Consider the following 20526-nt stretch of genomic DNA (forward strand, 5'->3'; position numbering starts at 1 on the left):
AACTATAAACAATTAAGAGTAAATTACACTCCTCTTCTCTGAAAGACGCTTGAATTGCACTCCCCTCCTCTCTTATTTACATCCTCCCTTGATAATTAAATAAGCATTGCACTTTAACATATTTTCACATAAATGAATATTTTTATGATTTTGAATCACCATTTAAGAAAAATAAATTCATTTTTTTATGATTTAAATGTCAATGATAACTAAATTTAAATATTTATTTTGAAGGAAAATTTAAATATTTGTTTTTAACTTTATAATTTAGAGTATAAAATTCACTTTTAAATTAATTCAAAACTTCGCATCCTTAATGTAATTTGACCCACCAGCTGCTTTAGCATAGAGATCCTTTTACCACAACAAAATCAATTATTTAAATTGAAAGATAGCAAAACAACTCACAAGAATAAAACTTACAAAATACATACAGAACGTATAAAAATGACCATCGTATATATTCACACATAATCAATTATTATAAAATCACTTCCCAAATGTCATTCTCATACACCATAATAATCACTTCCCAAATCATTCTCATACACACTAATTTTCTTTCACAATTTCGTATAAAAATCATGTATTTAACATCAATCCATAAAAACAATATTACTACCGAAACATAGAACAAGCACACCCTAAGAATAGCTGAAGAATAGGCATTGGAACCACACATTTAAACTCTTTTAACCAAAAGAACCAACATGAAATGTTGGACATAAAAGAATCAACATGAGAATAAAATAAGCATAACAAATATGATGATGTTGTGTTGGATGTGTGATAAGACTAAACATGATAGGATTAGAAATGAAAACATTAGAGAGATTGAGGTATCTCCTATGATAGAAAAGATGGTAGAAATTCGACTTAGGTGGTTAGAACAAGTAGAGGAAATACTTATGAATTTTTTACTAAGGAGAGGAAATTAGATGGGAAGTAGTCAAATCATTGGAGGAAGGCGAAAAATTGAAGAAATTTTTTTATAAGGGAAACTAAAAATAAAATAAAAAAAAGATCTAGAGAGTCTATGTAATCAGTAATCGATCCGACTTGATTGGATAAAGCTTGGTTGTTGTCGTGCTAAACATGACATGCCCTCACAATTGCCAATACTCTTCTCGAGTAGGTAGCCAATGGAAGTTAAAAGAGTTCTAACTAGACAGTCCATGATTCAGATTTTGAAAACAAACTTAATCACTAATTTACTAACAACAAACATATTTTGTTATGTTCAAATAACATAACATATAGATACAAATACTCCTAAACACTTTTTATCCTATTATAATTGGCTCAAAGAGACTAAAAAAGATTACTCTATTCGGCAAAATGCTAACAAATTAGTTTATTTAAAAATAAAAAAAACAATTTAATAGTATCTCATAAATTAGACATTTGAAAAAATATGTAAAACATTATAGGAAAAAATAAACCAATAACAATAAAAAAAGTGTTCAACAACAGGTATCCATTATTAGTTTTCAAAAGTTTTCAATATAACTTCAAACTTTTGGCTATTTAAAAACCAAGTGGAAATATGACGGCTCTAAACAAACTTAGTAGACATACCACACATGAAGCAACCATATCAGCTAGACACCTATATCAAACACAAAATTTCAAAAAGGAAATGCAGAACAATTTCTCCCTAATCACACCAAATGAAGTACACGCCCTCGGGCAATGGCATAAACATCACAAAACAATTCAGCTCAACAAAATAACACAGTTAAAGACAACACAATCAATTATTGGTTTATTATGGTAGGATACTATGCGGCATTTGATCAATGCAGCCATCCCCAACTAAAGGGACAAGGCGTTTGCCATTGTTGTATATCTAAGTATAACTCTATTCCTCTGGTGCAAAAATGTCTTTCATAAGGCATTGAACAAAAATCTGCACGCCCAAAACAAAGAAGAAAAATGCTGAGTTTTTCTTAGATACGACTCAAGAGTTTAACATGCAAAGATCTTATAATAACTACCTTATTATTATTGAGGCGTGAACATTCCATGAAAATTGCCTCAACCACATCAGAAAATAAGTTCCAGCAACTGAGTTTTAAGAGGGTCATCAACCCATTTTGAATACAAATGTTAAAGGGATAAATACTCCCAAGAGGAGGACTAGAAATCATATGAGTCTTAAAAACAAATAAATTTACACAAGGTCAGCAATTTCAAGAAAATCATCATCCATAATTGAAAGCATAAGTTGTTTCGGGGTCATAGCTTCCATGTGCAAGACAACATAGTCAAGAAATGCAGCATAACTTGCCTGATAAACACCAAAAACAAACAAAGCAATTCAATACTTCAGCAATACCTTTTTGTCTTTACCATAAAATGAAATGAAAAGTTGCATTGTCAAAAAGTGACGACGACGACAACAACAAAAATAATGATGATGATGATGATGATGATGATGATGATGATGATGATGAATTTATCATAGCAAAAAATTTAAAGAAAAATAAAAAAGACGTGATTTGAAGAATCTGGTAAGAAAAGCTACGTTAACTAACCAAAATTGCTATATGTTTTGAGAATTATCACTTAATTTCTACACACAAACAAAACAAAAAAATACATGCGCAGAGTAATACATACAATTGACATTTTGACATGTTACATTAAGTAGCAAAGATTGAGGCAATCAAAAAAATACCATCACATGAATGGATTGAGTTGTAAAATTTTCGAAATTTTAAAGAATCAGTTGCAAAGAACATCAACAACATTAATTGGTTGACCCTCAATAATAACATCTCTAATTAAACCTTGTTCAAAAAATATCTCTAATTAAACCAAAGTTTTTTTTAAAATGGAAACTTTTCTCCCCTAGGCCAACCAAAATACAATGGTCTATAATTTTAATACAAGGGGTTGGAGGCACACATCGAAGCAGTGCCAAGTTCACCACCAAGTTTACTTTCAAAATTTTAATTTAGTTTGATATTTGCTAACAGTGTGTGTAATTTTGGAAAGGCATTGTTACTTTGCTGGCATTATGTGACTTGATATACTTTATTACAATGAGTTTTAGTTTTCTATTTGGTGACTTGAGCACTTGAGCAGGGTTTAGTGTAGATTTTTTGAGACATGAAGGGCTAAAAAAGAGTGCAGAAATTGATTTGGCCAAATTCGATTTGTAATGTCTAACACATTATAGTATTATTTTGATCCTTAATCTTGATTAAACTACCTATAAATGTTGTGATTAGTTTTACAGAATGTAATTTTAGACTTTAAATGTATTAGGGTAATTTTTGTGTGTGTGAAACCTTCAACGACTTTCAAATATTGAAGCAATACAAAGTGATAAGTTGATTGCTTTGAAAGTAGAGTCACTGCTATGGAAATATTTTAACACTTTATGTTATGAGTTAAAGAGCTAATGTTTAAGGTTAAAAGTTAGAGAAAAGAGGCTATGACTACTTTTGAGATGGATATCGTATTTCACATAGAGGAAGATGGAAAAATAGGGTTTTTAAACATTGAGTAATGATATTTGAACAGTAAAATTTGAACGACTTATATGAAAACTTATAAAACTACTCTATAAACAACTCATAAGATTTTTATAATAATTTTTTCTTTCTCTCTCTTCACCAAATTAACACTTGATTTTATAAGTTGTCGCATAAGGTGCAAATTTTGAGGTTCAAATATCGTTCCTCTAACTTCATTTCACTATTTTGAGAAGTAGGAATTGCTCTAACCATATGATTAAAAAAGCATTATGTGGATAGTATGTGAACATAGTGAGAGTACAATGAGAGTTGTTGTCATAGGTGTATATTCTTACCTCTTACATTAATTTTGATAAATTGGTAATTTACATGGTTTGATATTTATTTTTATTTTTGACGAATAAGGAGTATAGTGTGTATTTTGATCATTTGCTTTGACAATTCAAGTTGGAATTTGCTCCTTATATCTTCAATTCGTTAACTTAATCTAATTCAGTTATATTCGTGTAGTATAATAATATTAGACCATTAATAAATTTTGGAAGTGATTCAAGTTGGAATTTGCTCCTTATATCTTCAATTCGTTAACTTAATCTAATTCAGTTATATTCGTGTAGTATAATAATATTAGACCATTAATAAATTTTGGAAGTGATGCATGTCAAAATTGCAGAATTTCCTTTTGCTAGACAATAAGCTTTCACAACAACACAACTTCAAAAAAAAAAAAAAAAAACCTATTGTATAAAGATATGGGCCTAATGTGGGTTATAGGAGTACGGTGGTTGGGGAGGTGTGACCGAGATATGTGTCTAGGTGGTGGAATGATGTAATGGCGTTAGAGCCGGTTGGTGGGGTGAGGTGGTTTAGTAGGGATGTAGAGAGGAAGGTGGGGAATGGTAGAGATACGCTTTTTTGGAAGGATGCTTGGGTGGCTAATGAACTGTTAAGGGATGCTTTCCCGTACTTATTCTCTCTTGCGCTTTCTCAAGATGTAAAGGTTGCGGAGGTGTGTTTTGCGGAATGCGATAGATGGAGGCTCCTTTGGCGGAGAGAGTTGTTTGAATGGGAAAAGGAGAGTCTACTTTTGCTTCTAGGCCGCTTGAATGGGGTGGTGCTTAGGGAGGGTGTGGATAGGTGGTATTGGAAACCGGAAAAGGAGGGAGTTTTCTCCGTGAAGACGTGTTATTTGTTGCTTCAAAATTTGATGCCTTTATAGGGAGGGTTGAGTTATGAGGAGGAAGTGATTTTCCGGGATATTTGGAAGAGTAAGGCGCCAGCCTGCGTTGCACTGGTGCGGGTACGGGATACGTCATTTCTCAAAAAACAAAGGTACGGGTACGTTAGGATAATATATTTTTTTAATTTAAAATAACTTTGCATGAGAAAATTATATTGCTCAAATGAAAGTTGGGGCATTTAGTAGGAAACAGCAGTTGCAGAACATAGGAAATGGTTGTTGTGCCTCTTGAACCTCATGACCCGTTTGAATTTTATTAAGAAACAAAAAAAAAACTATAATGCTATTAATTCTCATAAAAGGGCTCATTTTCTCCAAAAAGAGAGGATGTGCGTACAGTAAGTTTGAGTTCTATAAAAAAACAAAAAAAAAAACTATAATTGCTATTAATTCTCATTAAAAGCCCCATTTTCTCCACACAAAAAAAAAAGGATATATGTACCCTTCAAGTACCACTGCAGTACCGCAACTACTGTACCCAACCTTTAAAAAAAATAAAAAAATATTGGTGCTTCATGGGTGCGTACAGTACGTGTACAGTACGTGTACCAGTACCCGCGCAGTACCAGTACGGGTACGTTTAGCAAAATGGAGTACCCGTGCTTCAGAAGCGCCGGCAAAGGTGGTGGCTTTTTCGTGGACTTTGCTCCTTGATAGGATTCCGACTAAGGCGAATCTAGCTTATAGAGGGCTTTTGGGGGCCAATGAGTCTAAGCGGTGTGTATTTTGTGGGAGCCAAGATGAATTGGCGGTTCATCTTTTCCTTCATTGTGACATGACCTCTAAAGTGTGGCGGGAGGTGATGAATTAGTTGAACTTTAATTTTATCTCTCCCCCAAATTTATTTATTCATGCTATTTGTTGGTCGAGACATGTGAGGAATAAAAAGCTTTGACGAGGGGTGTGGTTGATTTGGCATGCGGTGGTTTGGATGGTTTGGAAGACTCGTAATAATCGGATTTTTAATAATAAGATTATTGATGTTTTTGAGATGGTGGAGCAAGTTAAGTTGCTGTCTTGGAAGTGGGGTATGGAGCGTTTGAATATAGTGTCTTGTTTGTTTTATGAGTGGTGTTGGAACCCTCGCTTTTGCCTTGGTGGTTGATTGGGAGTCGTAAGTTTGGGAGGTTTTTTGGCTGTTCGGGTTTTTGGATTGGCTGGACTGTGTTCCCATTCTTGATCCCTGGCTGCTGGCAGTTCTGTTTTGCTGCTATTGACAGCAGTAGTGCGGCTAGGTTGTTTGGTGTTTTGGTTCAGTTTTTTGTTTTCTTTTCTGCCTTTATTTCCCTGCTGTGTTCAGGTTACAGGGCCTGGTGTTTATTTCTGTTTTGCCCGAGTCTTTCCCTTCTTGAGAAGGCTTTGTTGGCTTGTTAATAAAGTTTGGCTGTTCAAAAAAAATAAAAAAATAAAGGTATTGGCCTCAAATAAATCTCTAAGGTGATTAACATTCGTGTAATGGATCCAACAAAATATTCAATAATCAATCCACTAAATCAATCTTATAAGAAAAAGGCAGGATAGGATATGAAACAGGATAGGGATAGGATATGATATAGACAAGATAAACATTATCATATCATGTGTTTGATGCGCCCATGATAACAACCCGTATAACATTATTTATATCGTATTAAATGACAAAATTACCCTTGTAATCAATTACATTTTTAACTTTTTTCATATTGTACATATTACAAAAACATCAAACAAAGAGGAAAAATTGAAATCGATAAAAAAATAAAGAGATGAATCTATAATAAAACAAAAAAAACTGGAAATTTGTAAAACGAATTGGAAAAAAAATTGAAATCACAAAAAAAAAGGAGGAATGCTAAAAAGAAAATGATGAAGAGGAATTGAAATCGGAAATGAAAAAAAACGGATCTATAAAAAAATGATATGAACATAGTAAAAGAATATGTGGTGTTTGTACATCAATTATCTGTTTTGTACAATTGAAACAGGAAAATTAAAGGACGAAGAACACCATCTGCCAGATTTTGATGGTGTTTGTACATCAATTCTGTTGTTAAGACGAAGAGGAATTGAAAGAAAAATGATATGAATCCACACAAAAATAAATTGATATTAATAATAATGATGGATGAATTGAAATCGAAAATGATGGCATGAGCAAGAAGAAGAAGACGATGAGTGGATGTTGTGGATGAATCAGGTAGAGAGGATTAGGGTGAGGGTAAATTTAGGATTTCTCTTATCAAACCTGATAGGTTAATTTTAACCCAGCTCAAGCTCAGGATAGAAAATACAAAGGAGTGATAGGATAGGATAAATTAAAGGAATAATTTATCATATCCTATTGGTGCATCAAACGAAGGATTGAAACAGGATATGATATATATTTCCTATCCTGACTCTCTATCCTGACCATCAAACGCACCCTAAAAGTGTACCAAAAAAAGTTAGAAATTTAAAATTCATAGAAGTTGGGAAAAAAAAGTGTACCAAAATATTTGTCAAAAAAAATCATTTACCTCAAAATAACAATCTTTAGAATCTGAAAGTTTTTTTAATTTATAAATCGCCAGTAGATTCCCTCAAAAAAAAAAAAAAAATTCGCCAGTAGAGTATTTCAACAAATTATTCATATGCTCTTTGTATAACATTTATAGGATTATTGACCTTTTTGATTAATATGATGTGAGCTTGCAGGGAATAATGTGTTATCTAAGCACATTGGTGTGCAAGCAAACTAATGTAACTTTGAAACATTTTCTAGCATGTGGACATATGAATAACGTGCTAAACTAACCATATGGTTTTTTCTTTCCCAACATGCATTATTGTGTGCTTAGAATAGTTATTCTACTCAGCTGCATAGGACACCACTAAATCTCCAAAACTTCTTGCATAGTAACTTCTGTTGTCCTTGTCTTTTTTGTTTGGGAACTTCTACGGTACACCCGCAAATTAAGGTGTACCGGTACTCCTATTTCAAAAAACTTTAAATTAACTATTATTTTTATGGAATAAAAAGCTATTTGTTGATATTTATATTTTAGAAAATGTCATTTCATAAGAAAAAATATTATTTCATTGTTTATAAAAATTATACAAATTTTTTTTACATTTTATTGTAAAAAATAATCAAAATTTTCTATTATGGGTACTAAAAATTCACAAAAATTAAATTTTATTTTGTCGACGTTTTTGGTAAATAAGATTTAATTATTATAATTATAGATGATAGAAAACAATTTTTCTCTTCAAAAAAATAACACATTTAACTATAAATTTATTGATTTGGTGTACCAATACACTCAAATCTTTGGGTGTACCATAGAATTTGCCTTTTTGTTTACACACTTTTTATTCACTTGGCATAAGCACGATTGTGCACAGGTCCTTAATTTAAAAAGGGACAATTTATGATAAATAATGTTAACAATGTGTATTTGGAAGAATTTTTATTTGGAAGTATTTAAAAAGGGACAATTTATGCCAATAGGAAATATCCTACTATAACAGGAAGAATATTATCAATATTATATACGATGGGGATTGAGATTTTGGGCTGAATTTTTTATAATTCTAATTATACCCTTAAACAAATTTCCCTATAATAATGTTATATTGTTGGTCAGCAGACCCCTCAACCATAAGTCGACCACTTTACTCAGTTTGTTACTTCATCAGGTCTTGCAAAATCACGGTGTTCTTTTACGAATTTAATTTGGTTTGCAAGTTCTTGGGTGATCTCGAAGGAAATGAATGCTAGAATTTTCCGTGCTGAAGAAGCTACACCTTATCAGCTTTTGGAGAACATAAAACTACTTTCCTTTTGGTGGTTTAAAGCTCAATTTCTCGACTTATCACTATAATTTTCATGACTGGTGTCAGAATTCATTTCTATGTTTGGGTGTTGGCTAACTGTTATTATTATTACTGTTTGAAAATTTGTAATGATTGGTTATTCTCTTTGGCACACCTTGTGCTGGAGGGGTAGGTCGTTGGTTTTTTAATATATACCATTTTAATTTGTTCAAAAAAATATTTATATTGTTGGTAATATTAAAAAAGGTAATAATTTATATTATATTTGTTAAATTATTGTTGTTATTGAAAAAGAAAAACATTGTTTTTTGGGTTTGTTACAATTTAAAAGTCACAAATATTTGTACTTATAATTTTAATCAAAATCAAAATTTCATATAAAATATCGTTCATAATATACACGTGTTAGCATAATAAAAAGAGCGAAGAATGAACACTCATGGGTCCGTCTTTTCGCTAGTATAGTATAGATTATGTTTCTATATTTTAATATATTTTGGACATTACCCAATATTTTTTTGACAAACCCTAAAAAATAATATATAATTTGGATTTTACTTTTCCTCAAAAAAAAAAAAAATGGATTTTACTCAAAATATAATTTGGACTTCTATGATAAATGATAAAAGAGTAATGCTATATGGTACGGTTAAATTTGCTTACGAAAACTAACGAATGCATAGCAGTTCAATTTTAAAAGAAGAAAAACTGGTTTAGTTTGTTGCAAGGCACACAAATCATGGGGTGGTGGCTATTGAAAATTTTAGCAGTCACCACGTGGAGGATTGAAAATACTCCATTTACACAATTCATGGTTGGATGACATTAAAAGTATGCAATAAACGGATTCGTCAAATTTCGTTGTTTATGTTCCGTACCATCCATCATTATCCATGATAAATTAGCCTATATATATGACTGACCCGATAGAGAAAAGCGAGAAACAACCCTTGTCTTCATCCTTGAAAAAAATAACCTAGTCTAGTAACTTTCTGAAGATGAAGAAGAAAAAAGGGTCGGCAATTCAGCAAGCATCATCCATGGCGATGGTGATGGCGGTAGATTGGTCTGAACTTCCAAACGACCTTTTGAATCTGATATCGCAGCGATTCGACAACAAAATTGATCTCATTCGCTTCCGATCAATTTGTTCCAATTGGCGTTCTTCTTCCATCCCAAATCACCACCATAACATTTTAACCATTCAGTTCCCACTCTTCCAATCCCCACTCAACATTGATTCCATCAACAACATTACTGAATTCAGTAACCTCTCTAAACACAGTTTCTTCCTCATCAAACCACCACAAGTTAGTCGCCGTCGTCGTCCTTGGTTGTTTAGAATTACACAAAACTCAACTGGCAAAATACAATTCCACGACCCACTCCTACGACGTGGCTTACATTCATCTTCTGATCCCGTCTTCTTTGACTTCAACAGATTCTCCCTTCTTCCTTTGGCAACCAACTTCATTTGCTTCGACGAACAAATGAACTTACCGATCTCATCAACTGATACGTCATTTACGAACCCTACAAAAGCCATTGCCGTCACGTCCCATGGAAATAAACCTATCATTCTCGGCACCTTTGCCTGTTTTGGAAAACATCCGGTAGTGTTCAAATGCCGTGATGAGAATTGGAAGGTTATACCTAACATGTCGGCTTATTTTGGAGACATTTGTGTTTTCAAAGGCCGACCTTATGTGGTAGACAAAACTGGACGGACAGTTACTGTTGGACTTGGACCGGACGATTCCACTGTCCAGTTAGTGGCTAAATCTTTGGCTCATGGTGGACATATTAAATTCTTAGTGGAGAGCGACGGTGATTTGTTGTTAGCAAATGTTTACCGCCGTAGGGTAATTGGTGATCATTATGAACATGTAAGGACTGACGTGTTTAAGCTTAATGAAAAGGAGAAGAAGTGGGTGAAGTTGGCGAATATAGAGGATAGAGTGTTGTTCTTGGGGTGGCTATGTTCATTTTCTGCTTCTGTTTCGGATTTGTGTGTTCCCAAAGGGAATTGTGTGATCATTATGGATAATATCTTCAATTGTCCGTATTATAATGCCTCTTTTCTGGACTTGGATGATGGCCGGCTTTTGGATTTGTCCATTTATCCTCAATATTCTAAATTGTTCCGTACACCTCGGATAAAGAAGCTGAATTAGTAACAAAGTATGTTATCTTGCATTGAAAGGTTTCTTATGTGATTGTGATATAGCTTTATTGTGCTTAATTTTTGTTGTTAGTGTCGAATAAACTTTTCAACTAGTATTTGTAGAAAAGGACAATTTTTTATGTTGTTACATTGACTATGGGTTTTTCTAACTAATGTGCTCTCGGTAAATAAGTATATGCAGTTCTAATTTTTTTTACTAGCTCTTCATTTAATTTTCTTTTTTACATATGCAATTAGCTTTTACTTAAATCTGAATTTATTTAATATATATGCAAGACATCACCACGACAAGTTATTACTACGAATTTTCTAAACTAGATTTAACAATGATGATGGATTTGATTATCTTCTTCTATTGTTCCTTTTGCAGACTATATGTTTTGCAACGAACTCCTAAATCCTAATTACACATTCATATGAAAAGATGCTGGAAAATGAGGTGGAATTTGGTTTGCCGGATAAGTGTTTGAACGGTTTCTGCAAGCAACTCTCCTATTTAATAAAGCCGTGTTATGTTATTTTGATTTGATGTTGACTACACTTGCATTATTATGGTTCGGAAAAGTTGAAACTTAATTGACAACTTATCTCAACCGAGTTACATAAGGTTGATCTTGGTAATGTTATTTTGTTATTGACCGCCTGCATTATTATGGTGCTACTAAGTTTAAACTCAATTTATCAGTTACATTTCATGTCTCAATTAAGGTTTATTTTGGCTTATGATTTTACAAGTTTTAATATTCTATCAAATGACTTAAATCTGTGTGACTTGCTTAATGGATATATTGAAGAGTTATAATTTCTAGTTGATTATTCAAACTCGTTATTTTCTTGATTTTTCTTGGTGAAGCTTCTATTATTTTCTTCTGTACTTGCTAATGTAAAACAAAGTTGACTTTCTTTTATACGTATGTTGGTTCTTTAAATTATTCTTATTTTCTTAGTGAAAAGAAGTGTTTCTGGTTATCCTTCTTGGGTTTTTTACTGTACTATCTGATTACAATAATCTGTGATGGCTTGATCTCCACATGTGTTGTTATTGTCAATGCATGAATTAAAAAGAATAATAAACTTCCGAGTCTGTAATCAGAAACAAATTTACAATCAAGAGCTTTACATTATATCCCTTACTTGAACTATTTCTAGATATTTTATAAGCTTCTCAGTCTGTAATTACTATTGTGATCCTCCTTTGATGTGTGTTGGGTAAAAGAAGCAATTACTATAAACAATTCTTCCATGTCTTTGTGATCTGAGAATCTATATCTTATTAATTAATTTGCATAATGGTCCACCTTGTTCTGCACCGCCTTTGATCGCGTGATACATCACCACCTATTCTGCCACTCTCATAATAATTCTGCTTTGCTTCTTCATCATACTTTTCATTATTCTCTGCTAATCTATGCCTTTTGCATTCTCCTGAGGAAGAGGATCAAATTTGCAATTAAAAAAAGAATAATACCTTTCATAACTATCCAGACATCAATTTATAATAGATGCTTTGAAGGAAATGTAGACATGGAGCCTGAATATACTCTCTTACTCTATATTTATAAACACTGTTTAAAAAAAGACTTGTTCCTTACTATAAGTCATCTTTTCAAATATATTCCTATTTAATATTACCAATTACTTTGAAAGATGAAAAACCAATACGGTTTACTTTTTCTGCTCAATTGCCACTTTCATAAAGATCATTTCAGCTTACTTGAATGTTGCCACATAGTATATTATGAGGGCATTCTAAGACATTCAAAAGAATCAACTTAAAACGAGATCAAGCACGCCCGTTGTCAGATAATTATAAGAGTTGACTTAATACAAGATCGAATGCACTAGTTGTGAGATAACATAATTATAACATGGCGTAATAACACATTTAAAGGAATATTTGAAGTTTAATTTTAAAGAAATAATCATTTTAAACGAAGCAATTGAGCTTAAGTGGTTGATAAGCTCGACCAAAGACGAATTGTCTAGGAGAAGCTGAGTTGATTAATGGATAGAACAATTCTTGGTCAGACTTTACTTTTCTCTCGACCGACTCTAGATTGCCATAGCTCTTTTCCCTTAAAATCGAAGGGCTAAGAAAAAAAGAATTAATCGGTTTAAAAATCCTCTAAAAAAATTGTTTTAAAAATGACTTTTTTATTAGATATATAACATATACTATGATATTTTCCATTTTTTAAAATTTTTTATTTCATATTTTTTTAGTAGATGAACGTGTAACATGAAACAATTATTTTTATATGTAAATAATGTCTTTGCAATTTTTAGTTTTTATAAAAGCTTGTTACAATATTATTTTTAAGAAGTCGAAGGAAATAAATTAAAAAACAGTAAGAACCATTCAAACACAAGGTGATGGACTGAACAAAGTAGAAGTACAAACAACCGAATAAACAATCCACGCAAACAATATTATATAGTTTATAGTAATATATGTAGATGATCAAGGGCTTCAAGCCTCATATTATCAAGGCATCAATGTAATGATTTTGTTACAAAACTTTAGTGTATTTCACAAATGTTGGTTTTAATTCAAGTTAGTATAGTTGATTAGTGTCTTAATCAAGGCTTGTTTGGTTAAAATGCATTGTAACCTAGTTGGATATAGTTGGTTATTAGTTTGTTACAGTTTTAGCTAGATTTTAGCATAAGGTAGTTAGGGTTTGAGAAATGCTTGTTTCTCAAGCTACTTAACAAAACTATGTATATAAACTCCATGTATGTATAATTCACAATTTTATATTTCAATTCTCCTCATTCTCTCTTCTTCTTATTCTCTCAAAATTCCTAAAATCAAAAACCCTAAAAAACCTAGCTTGCATTGCAAGCATTGTGAATGTGAGAAGAAACAGAGAAACCATTGTGATGACATTTCTGTCATATATACTTGCAACATAATTATGTAAATATTGGTAATTAGTTTGGATGAAAATCGTGTGAATTATGTTTTTTAATGGAAACATCCCCCCAAAAGGGATACATGCCTTGATGACATGCATATGTATGAAATGGATGTTAAGTGAGCCAACCATGTTGCTCATACCCTTGACTTCAACCTATATTAGACTTTATTCATTTGTGAATGAGATGAGTTTTATTTTTCGTTAAAAAAAAAGTAAAATGTGTATGATTTTTTCTGTTGTATTGAATTTTACAAATCTATAAACATTTGTGATATCTACTTGCATATATGTTTATGAACATTACTACAAAAAAAACTAAGAATATGACAAAGATAGATACAAGGAAGCACAATTGTGAACGTGTGACCACCTTATGTTATTATTTTAAGAACAAAAAAGATGAAAGATATATGTGGATTGAAGTACTTTTTTTTTGTCTTAACCTTCTACTAGTTTTTAGGATGGTTGATAATTTAAAGTTAGATTGAGAGATAAGTAAAGTCGAACCCATGATTATTATAGTTATGATTTCAAACTCGAATTCTTATGATTCGTCTTTAAACGGAACACATTAACCTCAATTGAATTCAACAGCTTGGTTAAGGCAGAAGTACTTTGTTATTGCATGTCAATATACCATGATATGTTTAATGACTTATTTTGTTATCATAATACAATTAATTAAGATTGATTGAAATTCTTGTACCAAAAAAAAAAATTGATTGAAATTTTAGACTTAGAGCACTTTTTTTTTAAAGGGAGAGTAGAGCATTTCTTTTAACTAATTAAGAATTAAGATGGACAATGCCAAATGGTGCTAGAAATTTGGTATGATGTGTCACAATTCAACGCCTTAAATTCCTTATTTTTATGGATTGTTTTGAAATTTGTATTCTAATCAAAATAACACACGTGGTTTCATTTGTTATGTGCTCATAGATCTGAAAGCCAAGTTTGTTTATCGTGAACTCAACTTTGAGGAGCATGGAGACGAGTGAGGTGCAAAATGAAAGGAAGAAGGAGGTTGATATAGCAGTAGCTGCAAATGACGGTGCTCTTGTAGATGATGATGGCAAACCCAAACGAACAGGTCTATATAGCTCTTTTTCTTTCTCAAAATTTTCTCCATGGTGAATTATAATCTCTCATTTTAGGAAGCACAGATACTCCCAAGATAAGATGTGTCCCGGTGTCGGAGACGCATCAGTGTTTAACACCAACACCTATAATTACATTTAATTATGTCATTTTCTTAAATTTTTATCGGTGTTCGTGTCTATGTAATATACAAATCAAAATGTAAGCTGATGTGGTTGTTTCTACATATATAAAATTTCCTCAATAGCACATTGATTTCGTTAAATTCTTCTTGATTTTAAAAAGTGTGAGAAGGGTAACAATATATAATGAAACATTGAAATTTACATGCCTATGTGGGAACAAAAAAGTTAAAAAACAATATGCTATAGTTAAATAACTTAAAGACTATATGATGCATTTTGCTCGTAAAATTTAAATCAAAAGAACAAACACAATAAGTTATAAATTGTTTTTATAAACTATCATGAAGAGCTTACGAAATCAGCTTTAAACAACTTAAATACATGTTGTTTACAAGATAATATTGTGCAAGTTCATCTATACACTCAACTCAGTCCTGGTTAATTTCCTTTCAAACTACAGGGACATTATGGACCGCAGCCGCGCATATCATAACGGCAGTGATTGGTGCTGGTGTGCTGACATTGCCATGGGTGATGGCTCAAATGGGATGGATCCTTGGTATATCATATATAATAATCGTAGGTGCTGTCACACTCTACACTTCCAATCTTCTAGCTGATTGTTACAGAACACCAGACCCTGTCACTGGCAAGAGGAAGTTGTAAAAACCATCTTAGGTACCAAATTCATATCTCATGTCATACTCAAGATGAATTTTAATTATATCTCATGTCATACTCAAGATGAATTTTAATTACTGTGCATAGATATATTTACATTTCTTTTCAGGTGGTAAAATGCATTTGATATGTGGAATCGTCCAATATGCTAACCTTAGTGGAGCTGCAATTGGTTACACAATAACTACATCTGTAAGCGTGGTGTAAGTTCCTTTAATGTGTTCTTTAAGTTTACTTTTGATTATATACTAAATTGTCATGACTAATATGGCTTAACACAAGTAAGTAGATGTTTGAGTTTCTTAGCCCTTTTGGCTAGCGTTTCGACTCTTGACCAATGCGTATGAAAAAACATATATTAGGAGAAGTCAACATCTTAAATGAAGATATTAATCTATTCAAGTTGCGCACGAGAATACCTGAGTTTTAAAAAAAATTGTCATGAAATGTGCATTATATATTTTAACTTGACTGATTACATTGTTCAAAAAAAACTTGACTGATTACAAAATGTTTCATATTTTAGGTCAATACAAAAATTATTTGCTTCCACAAAAAGGGAATTGAAGCTCCATGGCAATTTTCTAATAATCCCTATATGATTAGTCTGGGAATTGTTGAAATCTTTTTGTCTCAAATCCCCAATTTTTACAAGAATTTTGCTCTCCACCCAGCACATTTTGCTCGCGCCCTGCAGCCATGCCAAAATTACCCTTGCGCATGTTAAGTAACGCAGAGTACGTTAACTCACGCTGCGCAAGTTAAGTGACGCCGCGCAAGTTAACTCACGCTGCAGTGTCGATGCAAGCTTTTTTCGTGGACAGAATCGCACATGCATTGGTTGTTGTATTTGAGGTATAAAAGGTCAGTTTGTTCAAGCATTTACAAGATGGTCTCAACATAACATGTTGGTGCATGAGGGAGGAGTTGTTACGTTGTTGAATGCCATGAATTGGGTGCAAAAAATGGGATTGCTACGTGTGAAGTTTCTAAGTGACTCGTAGGTTCTTATAGATGTTGTGTGTGCTAATAGAGAAGGTTTGATGAATTTAATGTCATTGTTGACAACATTAGGTGTATTAGCCTATACAAAATGGATGCACAGACTCTACAAAATTGTAGTGCGTAAGTTAACTCGCGCAAGTGTAAAACATTGCGTGAGTTAACTCACGTAGTGTTTTATACTATACGTGACTATGCGTTAGTTAACTCACGCAGTGTTTTACACTTGTGCATCTTAATTGACGCAGCGTTACTTAACTAACGCATAGTTTTACACTTGCGTTAGTTAACTTGCACAAGGATAAATTTGGAACGGCTGCAGGGCGCGAGCAAAATGTGCAGGGTGGAGAGCAAAATTCTTTTTACAAGTTATCATGGCTCTCAATCGTAGCAGCAGCAACATCTTTTGGTTATGCATTTATTGGTATTGGACTTTCTGTTGCTACCGGCACCCGAGGTTAATTTCCCCCTTTTCTTAGTCATTTTTAAATTATTTTTTATTATTAATATTAATTAAAGTGACACAAATCATAAGTTCTCGTTTAAACTATCTTTTGAGATTTTTTTTTCGATGAATCAAGAGCAGTGAAGGCATCAAGTGGAAGGTCCGACATCCCAACTAGGTTGGTACCTCAAACCTCCCACCATCCTCTATCGCCTGCCCAAATATTATTAAAAAAGGGGAAAAATAATTACAAGAAGGGGAAGGGCAAACCAAAACCCTCGAAATATGGTTTACAAATGGTTTACATGGAAATGGAAATACAACATTGGTGCATGTTCATAGGGAACAAAATATGTGTGCAGATTTTATGGCTAAGGAAGGATCACATGCAAGGTGCTCTGCTCATTGGAACTGCCCTCCACCTGGCATGGAATCTGAGAGATAAGCTTGGAACTTAATTTCGCCTCTCCCTTTTTTCTTTTTCTTTTTGCCTCGTTACTTTGTAACACTACCAAAAAAAAAACCTCGAAACAAAATGGCAAGACAAAAGAAAAGAAAGTAAAGAAAAAAAACAAAGCAATCGATGCCTAAGGGTAACGGAAGCTCGATCTCCCAAATCTGTCTCGAAAGAAGTCCACTCTAACAAATATCGGTAAAGTGTCCCACCAAACTACATTAAGGATGGAGTGACCATGATTTGCCAACTTGTCTGCACACCCATTACCCTCACGGAAGATGTGTGAAGCAATAACCTGAAAGCCACCATGAGTACAATTATGCCAACGATTTCGCAATCCAAAGGGAATTACAAACGGATTTTTGAAAGCCGAAACCGCAGAAGTGGATTCACTTTCAATCCACAGCCGACTCCATTGATGTTGAGTAGCATATTCCATGGCGAGAAGGAAACCATGAATCTCTGCTTCCAAAACTAACATCAGTCGGCAAACTTTTTTCATTCGAAGCAACCCCGATAAAGTGATGAAGGCGTAAACCTTGGCCGCATGAAGAGAGACCCCATCCGGGCTATACCTGACAACGTTTCGCGCCATCCAAATGGTGTGTAGAATATGTATCACCGCACTATACAAAACATCATGACATTGAGAGCTACACTTAGCCGGGATTAGCTCAAGTAACGTTAACATAGAAGTTCTATCAATCACACAACCCAGTCGATCCCCTAACCACATCCACAACGTTGTAGAGAAAGGGCACCGCAAGAATAAATGAGTTGCTAATTCGTATGTTGCGAGGCATTAGCACAAACCGAGACCACCACACAACCTCTACGGCGGAGGTTCTCATCAGTTGGCATTTTACCATGCATTGCAAGCCAAAAAATAAATGAATGGGAAGGAGGGATGCATGCACGCCAAATAATGGATGACCATTTAATCGGGATGGAAGCAGGTCGTAAAAATTGGAAGGTGAGCTTGGAGGTGAGCGCCCCTGCTGCACTATGCACCCAAACCATCTTATCTGGAAGGGGATCCTTGGGGAGAGTAATCCTTTTAGTACCAACAACCATCATGGGATGACAAGCTAATTCGGAAGGGTGCTGCCATGTACCATCTAGAATAATGGGCGAGAGGGAACCTGTGAGGGCTGAAGCAATGGATGGCGGAATCTGAAACAAATCAATCAACGTAATGCCCAACCAATTGTCATGCCAAAGATGAATGTCCTTACCCGTGCCAACGAGCCAAATAGAGTTTGCAATCACCGTTCCAATCTGTAACTTAATACCATGCCAAACCGAGGATTTAAGGTACCGCAATTTAGGATGACCAGCTGTGAAAACGCGTTTGTGAAACATGGCGGACCACTGAGAATGTTCTGGCATTAATTTCCAGCTCAAGTGTAATATAAGAGACTCATCAATAATTCTAGTCGGCTTCAGATCCAACCCACCAGAATCCCACAGCATACAAATCATTTTCCAAGCCACCGTACAAACTCGACGAGTGGAGATGTCACCACTCCACAAGAAATTTTTAACCCAAGTATCAAGCTGCTTCAACAATTTAACAGGCCAAAGGTACACATGGAACGAATAGACCAACATACCATGAATAACTGATTTTATCAATTGCACTCGACTCATGATAGAAAGAAGCGAACCTTTTGAGATTATAAAATCAAATTGTTACTAAATAAATTGACACCTAATTCTTTATAAATTTGAGTAATGGCATATGATATACCGGGAATGGATCCTCTAATAACTAGCACTTTGTTAACGGTTGAGAGGATGAATTTAATTTGAGGAAAAATAAATTGAAACAGGGAAGGGAAAGAGTACCTTTTAATTGGAGGGTTAAATAAGTAAATGATCGTCTTAAATATATCAACATTTGATTTTAGTCCACCTAAAATATTCTTTAGGTTTTTTGTTCTTCTAAAAATTTTCATCTATGAAATTAGTCCCTGCTCTACATTGAGTATTATACTAGAGTATGGACTAATTTCATAGAGGGACCAAAAACCTAAAAAATATTTTAATTGGAATAAAATCAAATGTTGGTATATTTAGAGGGATTATTTATTTATTTAACCCTTAATTGGAGGAAACAGCGAGCAAAATTCAGAAGACAAAGTGTGGAATGTGCTCATTGCATTGGGAAACGCTGCACTTGCTAGCAGCTATGCTCAAATTGCTATAGATATTCAGGTATGAAATGAAGCAAACTATATTTAGTGTCCATATTAGTAGCTAGCTTTCAATTTTATAATATTGCACTTACATTATAATTATTTTTTATATAGTTATTGCAATGTTATTTGATATGTGCTTTCACACACGTCATTGACTAGTTGTTGATTTAAAAATGGAATCAATTTTTTTAAACATGTGAGTACCGCGTGCAAGATTATATTATAAGACCATTTACAATAGAGCTCCTAAATTTGGATGTTTAAATGGCTCCCACATGTACACATAATTCATTTTATAATTTTTTAACGTCAATACTTAATAAGCACTCAACTTCTCCAACACAACACCACAACAAAATTTATTAATAGATCCCACTAGCAACTCTATATTATTAAATTTCTAAAACACTCATTTATTTCATTAGAAAATATTAAATGAAATTCACACAAAAAAAATAAGAGAGAGAAGGTCCTTCTATAGGCACCCTTCTCTTTTTTTTTTGGTACATATATAGGCACCCTTCTCTATAAGAATCAATAAATATCATTCCACAATGGTGGTGCCTATTTAACTCGGTGATAAATAGGTAAAGCACCCACCAAAATGTCACTGTTTATACTTTCAAGACCTTGAATGTACAGGTTCCAATATAACATTACTACATTTGACTTCCTTAACTAATTTTCTGGGAGCACTGGTTAACATTTCCCTTTTCTTATACAAAATCCATGTCAACATTGTGTTCCTTTGGTTTCACTTTTGGTTTTGGTAAAGTTAATTTAAATTTTTGAAATGGCCCATTTTAGTCGTAAGTTGATAGATTAATATTTATCTTTTTTTTGAATGGCAAATATAATATATATATATATATATATATATATATATATATA

General features: G+C 33.3%; 3 protein-coding genes across 3 annotated transcripts; all 3 read left to right on the forward strand.

Moving 5' to 3' along the window:
- Positions 1-4317: 4317 nt before the first annotated feature.
- On the forward strand, positions 4318-4704 carry LOC146952886 (uncharacterized). Its single transcript, XM_085740543.1, has one exon. It carries the CDS (start codon positions 4318-4320, stop codon positions 4702-4704), a length of 387 nt encoding a protein of 128 aa, XP_085596669.1.
- Positions 4705-9510: 4806 nt separating this feature from the next.
- LOC146952887 (F-box protein SKIP23-like) lies at positions 9511-11360 on the forward strand. The gene is made up of 2 exons (XM_085706897.1): positions 9511-10701; positions 11076-11360. The coding sequence occupies exon 1, from the start codon at positions 9519-9521 to the stop codon at positions 10692-10694; it is 1176 nt and encodes a 391-aa protein (XP_085563023.1). The 5' UTR covers positions 9511-9518; the 3' UTR covers positions 10695-10701; positions 11076-11360.
- A 3217-nt stretch (positions 11361-14577) lies between these two features.
- Positions 14578-15640, forward strand: LOC146952888 (amino acid permease 8-like). The gene is made up of 2 exons (XM_085706913.1): positions 14578-14716; positions 15310-15640. Exons 1-2 carry the CDS (start codon positions 14611-14613, stop codon positions 15513-15515), a joined length of 312 nt encoding a protein of 103 aa, XP_085563039.1. The 5' UTR covers positions 14578-14610; the 3' UTR covers positions 15516-15640.
- The last annotated feature ends 4886 nt before the right edge of the window (positions 15641-20526 follow it).

The sequence above is a fragment of the Medicago sativa genome, chromosome 1 (genome assembly GCF_051527215.1).
Source record: "Medicago sativa cultivar Bolivia chromosome 1, Bolivia_mono, whole genome shotgun sequence".
NCBI classification, from domain to species: domain Eukaryota; kingdom Viridiplantae; phylum Streptophyta; class Magnoliopsida; order Fabales; family Fabaceae; genus Medicago; species Medicago sativa.

Bases quoted from the DNA above. Each gene is read 5' to 3' on its own strand.
- LOC146952886 (XM_085740543.1), top strand. From the start codon at position 4,318: ATGGCGTTAGAGCCGGTTGGTGGGGTGAGGTGGTTTAGTAGGGATGTA.
- LOC146952888 (XM_085706913.1), top strand. From the start codon at position 14,611: ATGGAGACGAGTGAGGTGCAAAATGAAAGGAAGAAGGAGGTTGATATA. The intron at 14,717-15,309 runs GTCTATATAGCT...TTCAAACTACAG, and splicing joins TGGCAAACCCAAACGAACAG to GGACATTATGGACCGCAGCC.
- LOC146952887 (XM_085706897.1), top strand. From the start codon at position 9,519: ATGAAGAAGAAAAAAGGGTCGGCAATTCAGCAAGCATCATCCATGGCG.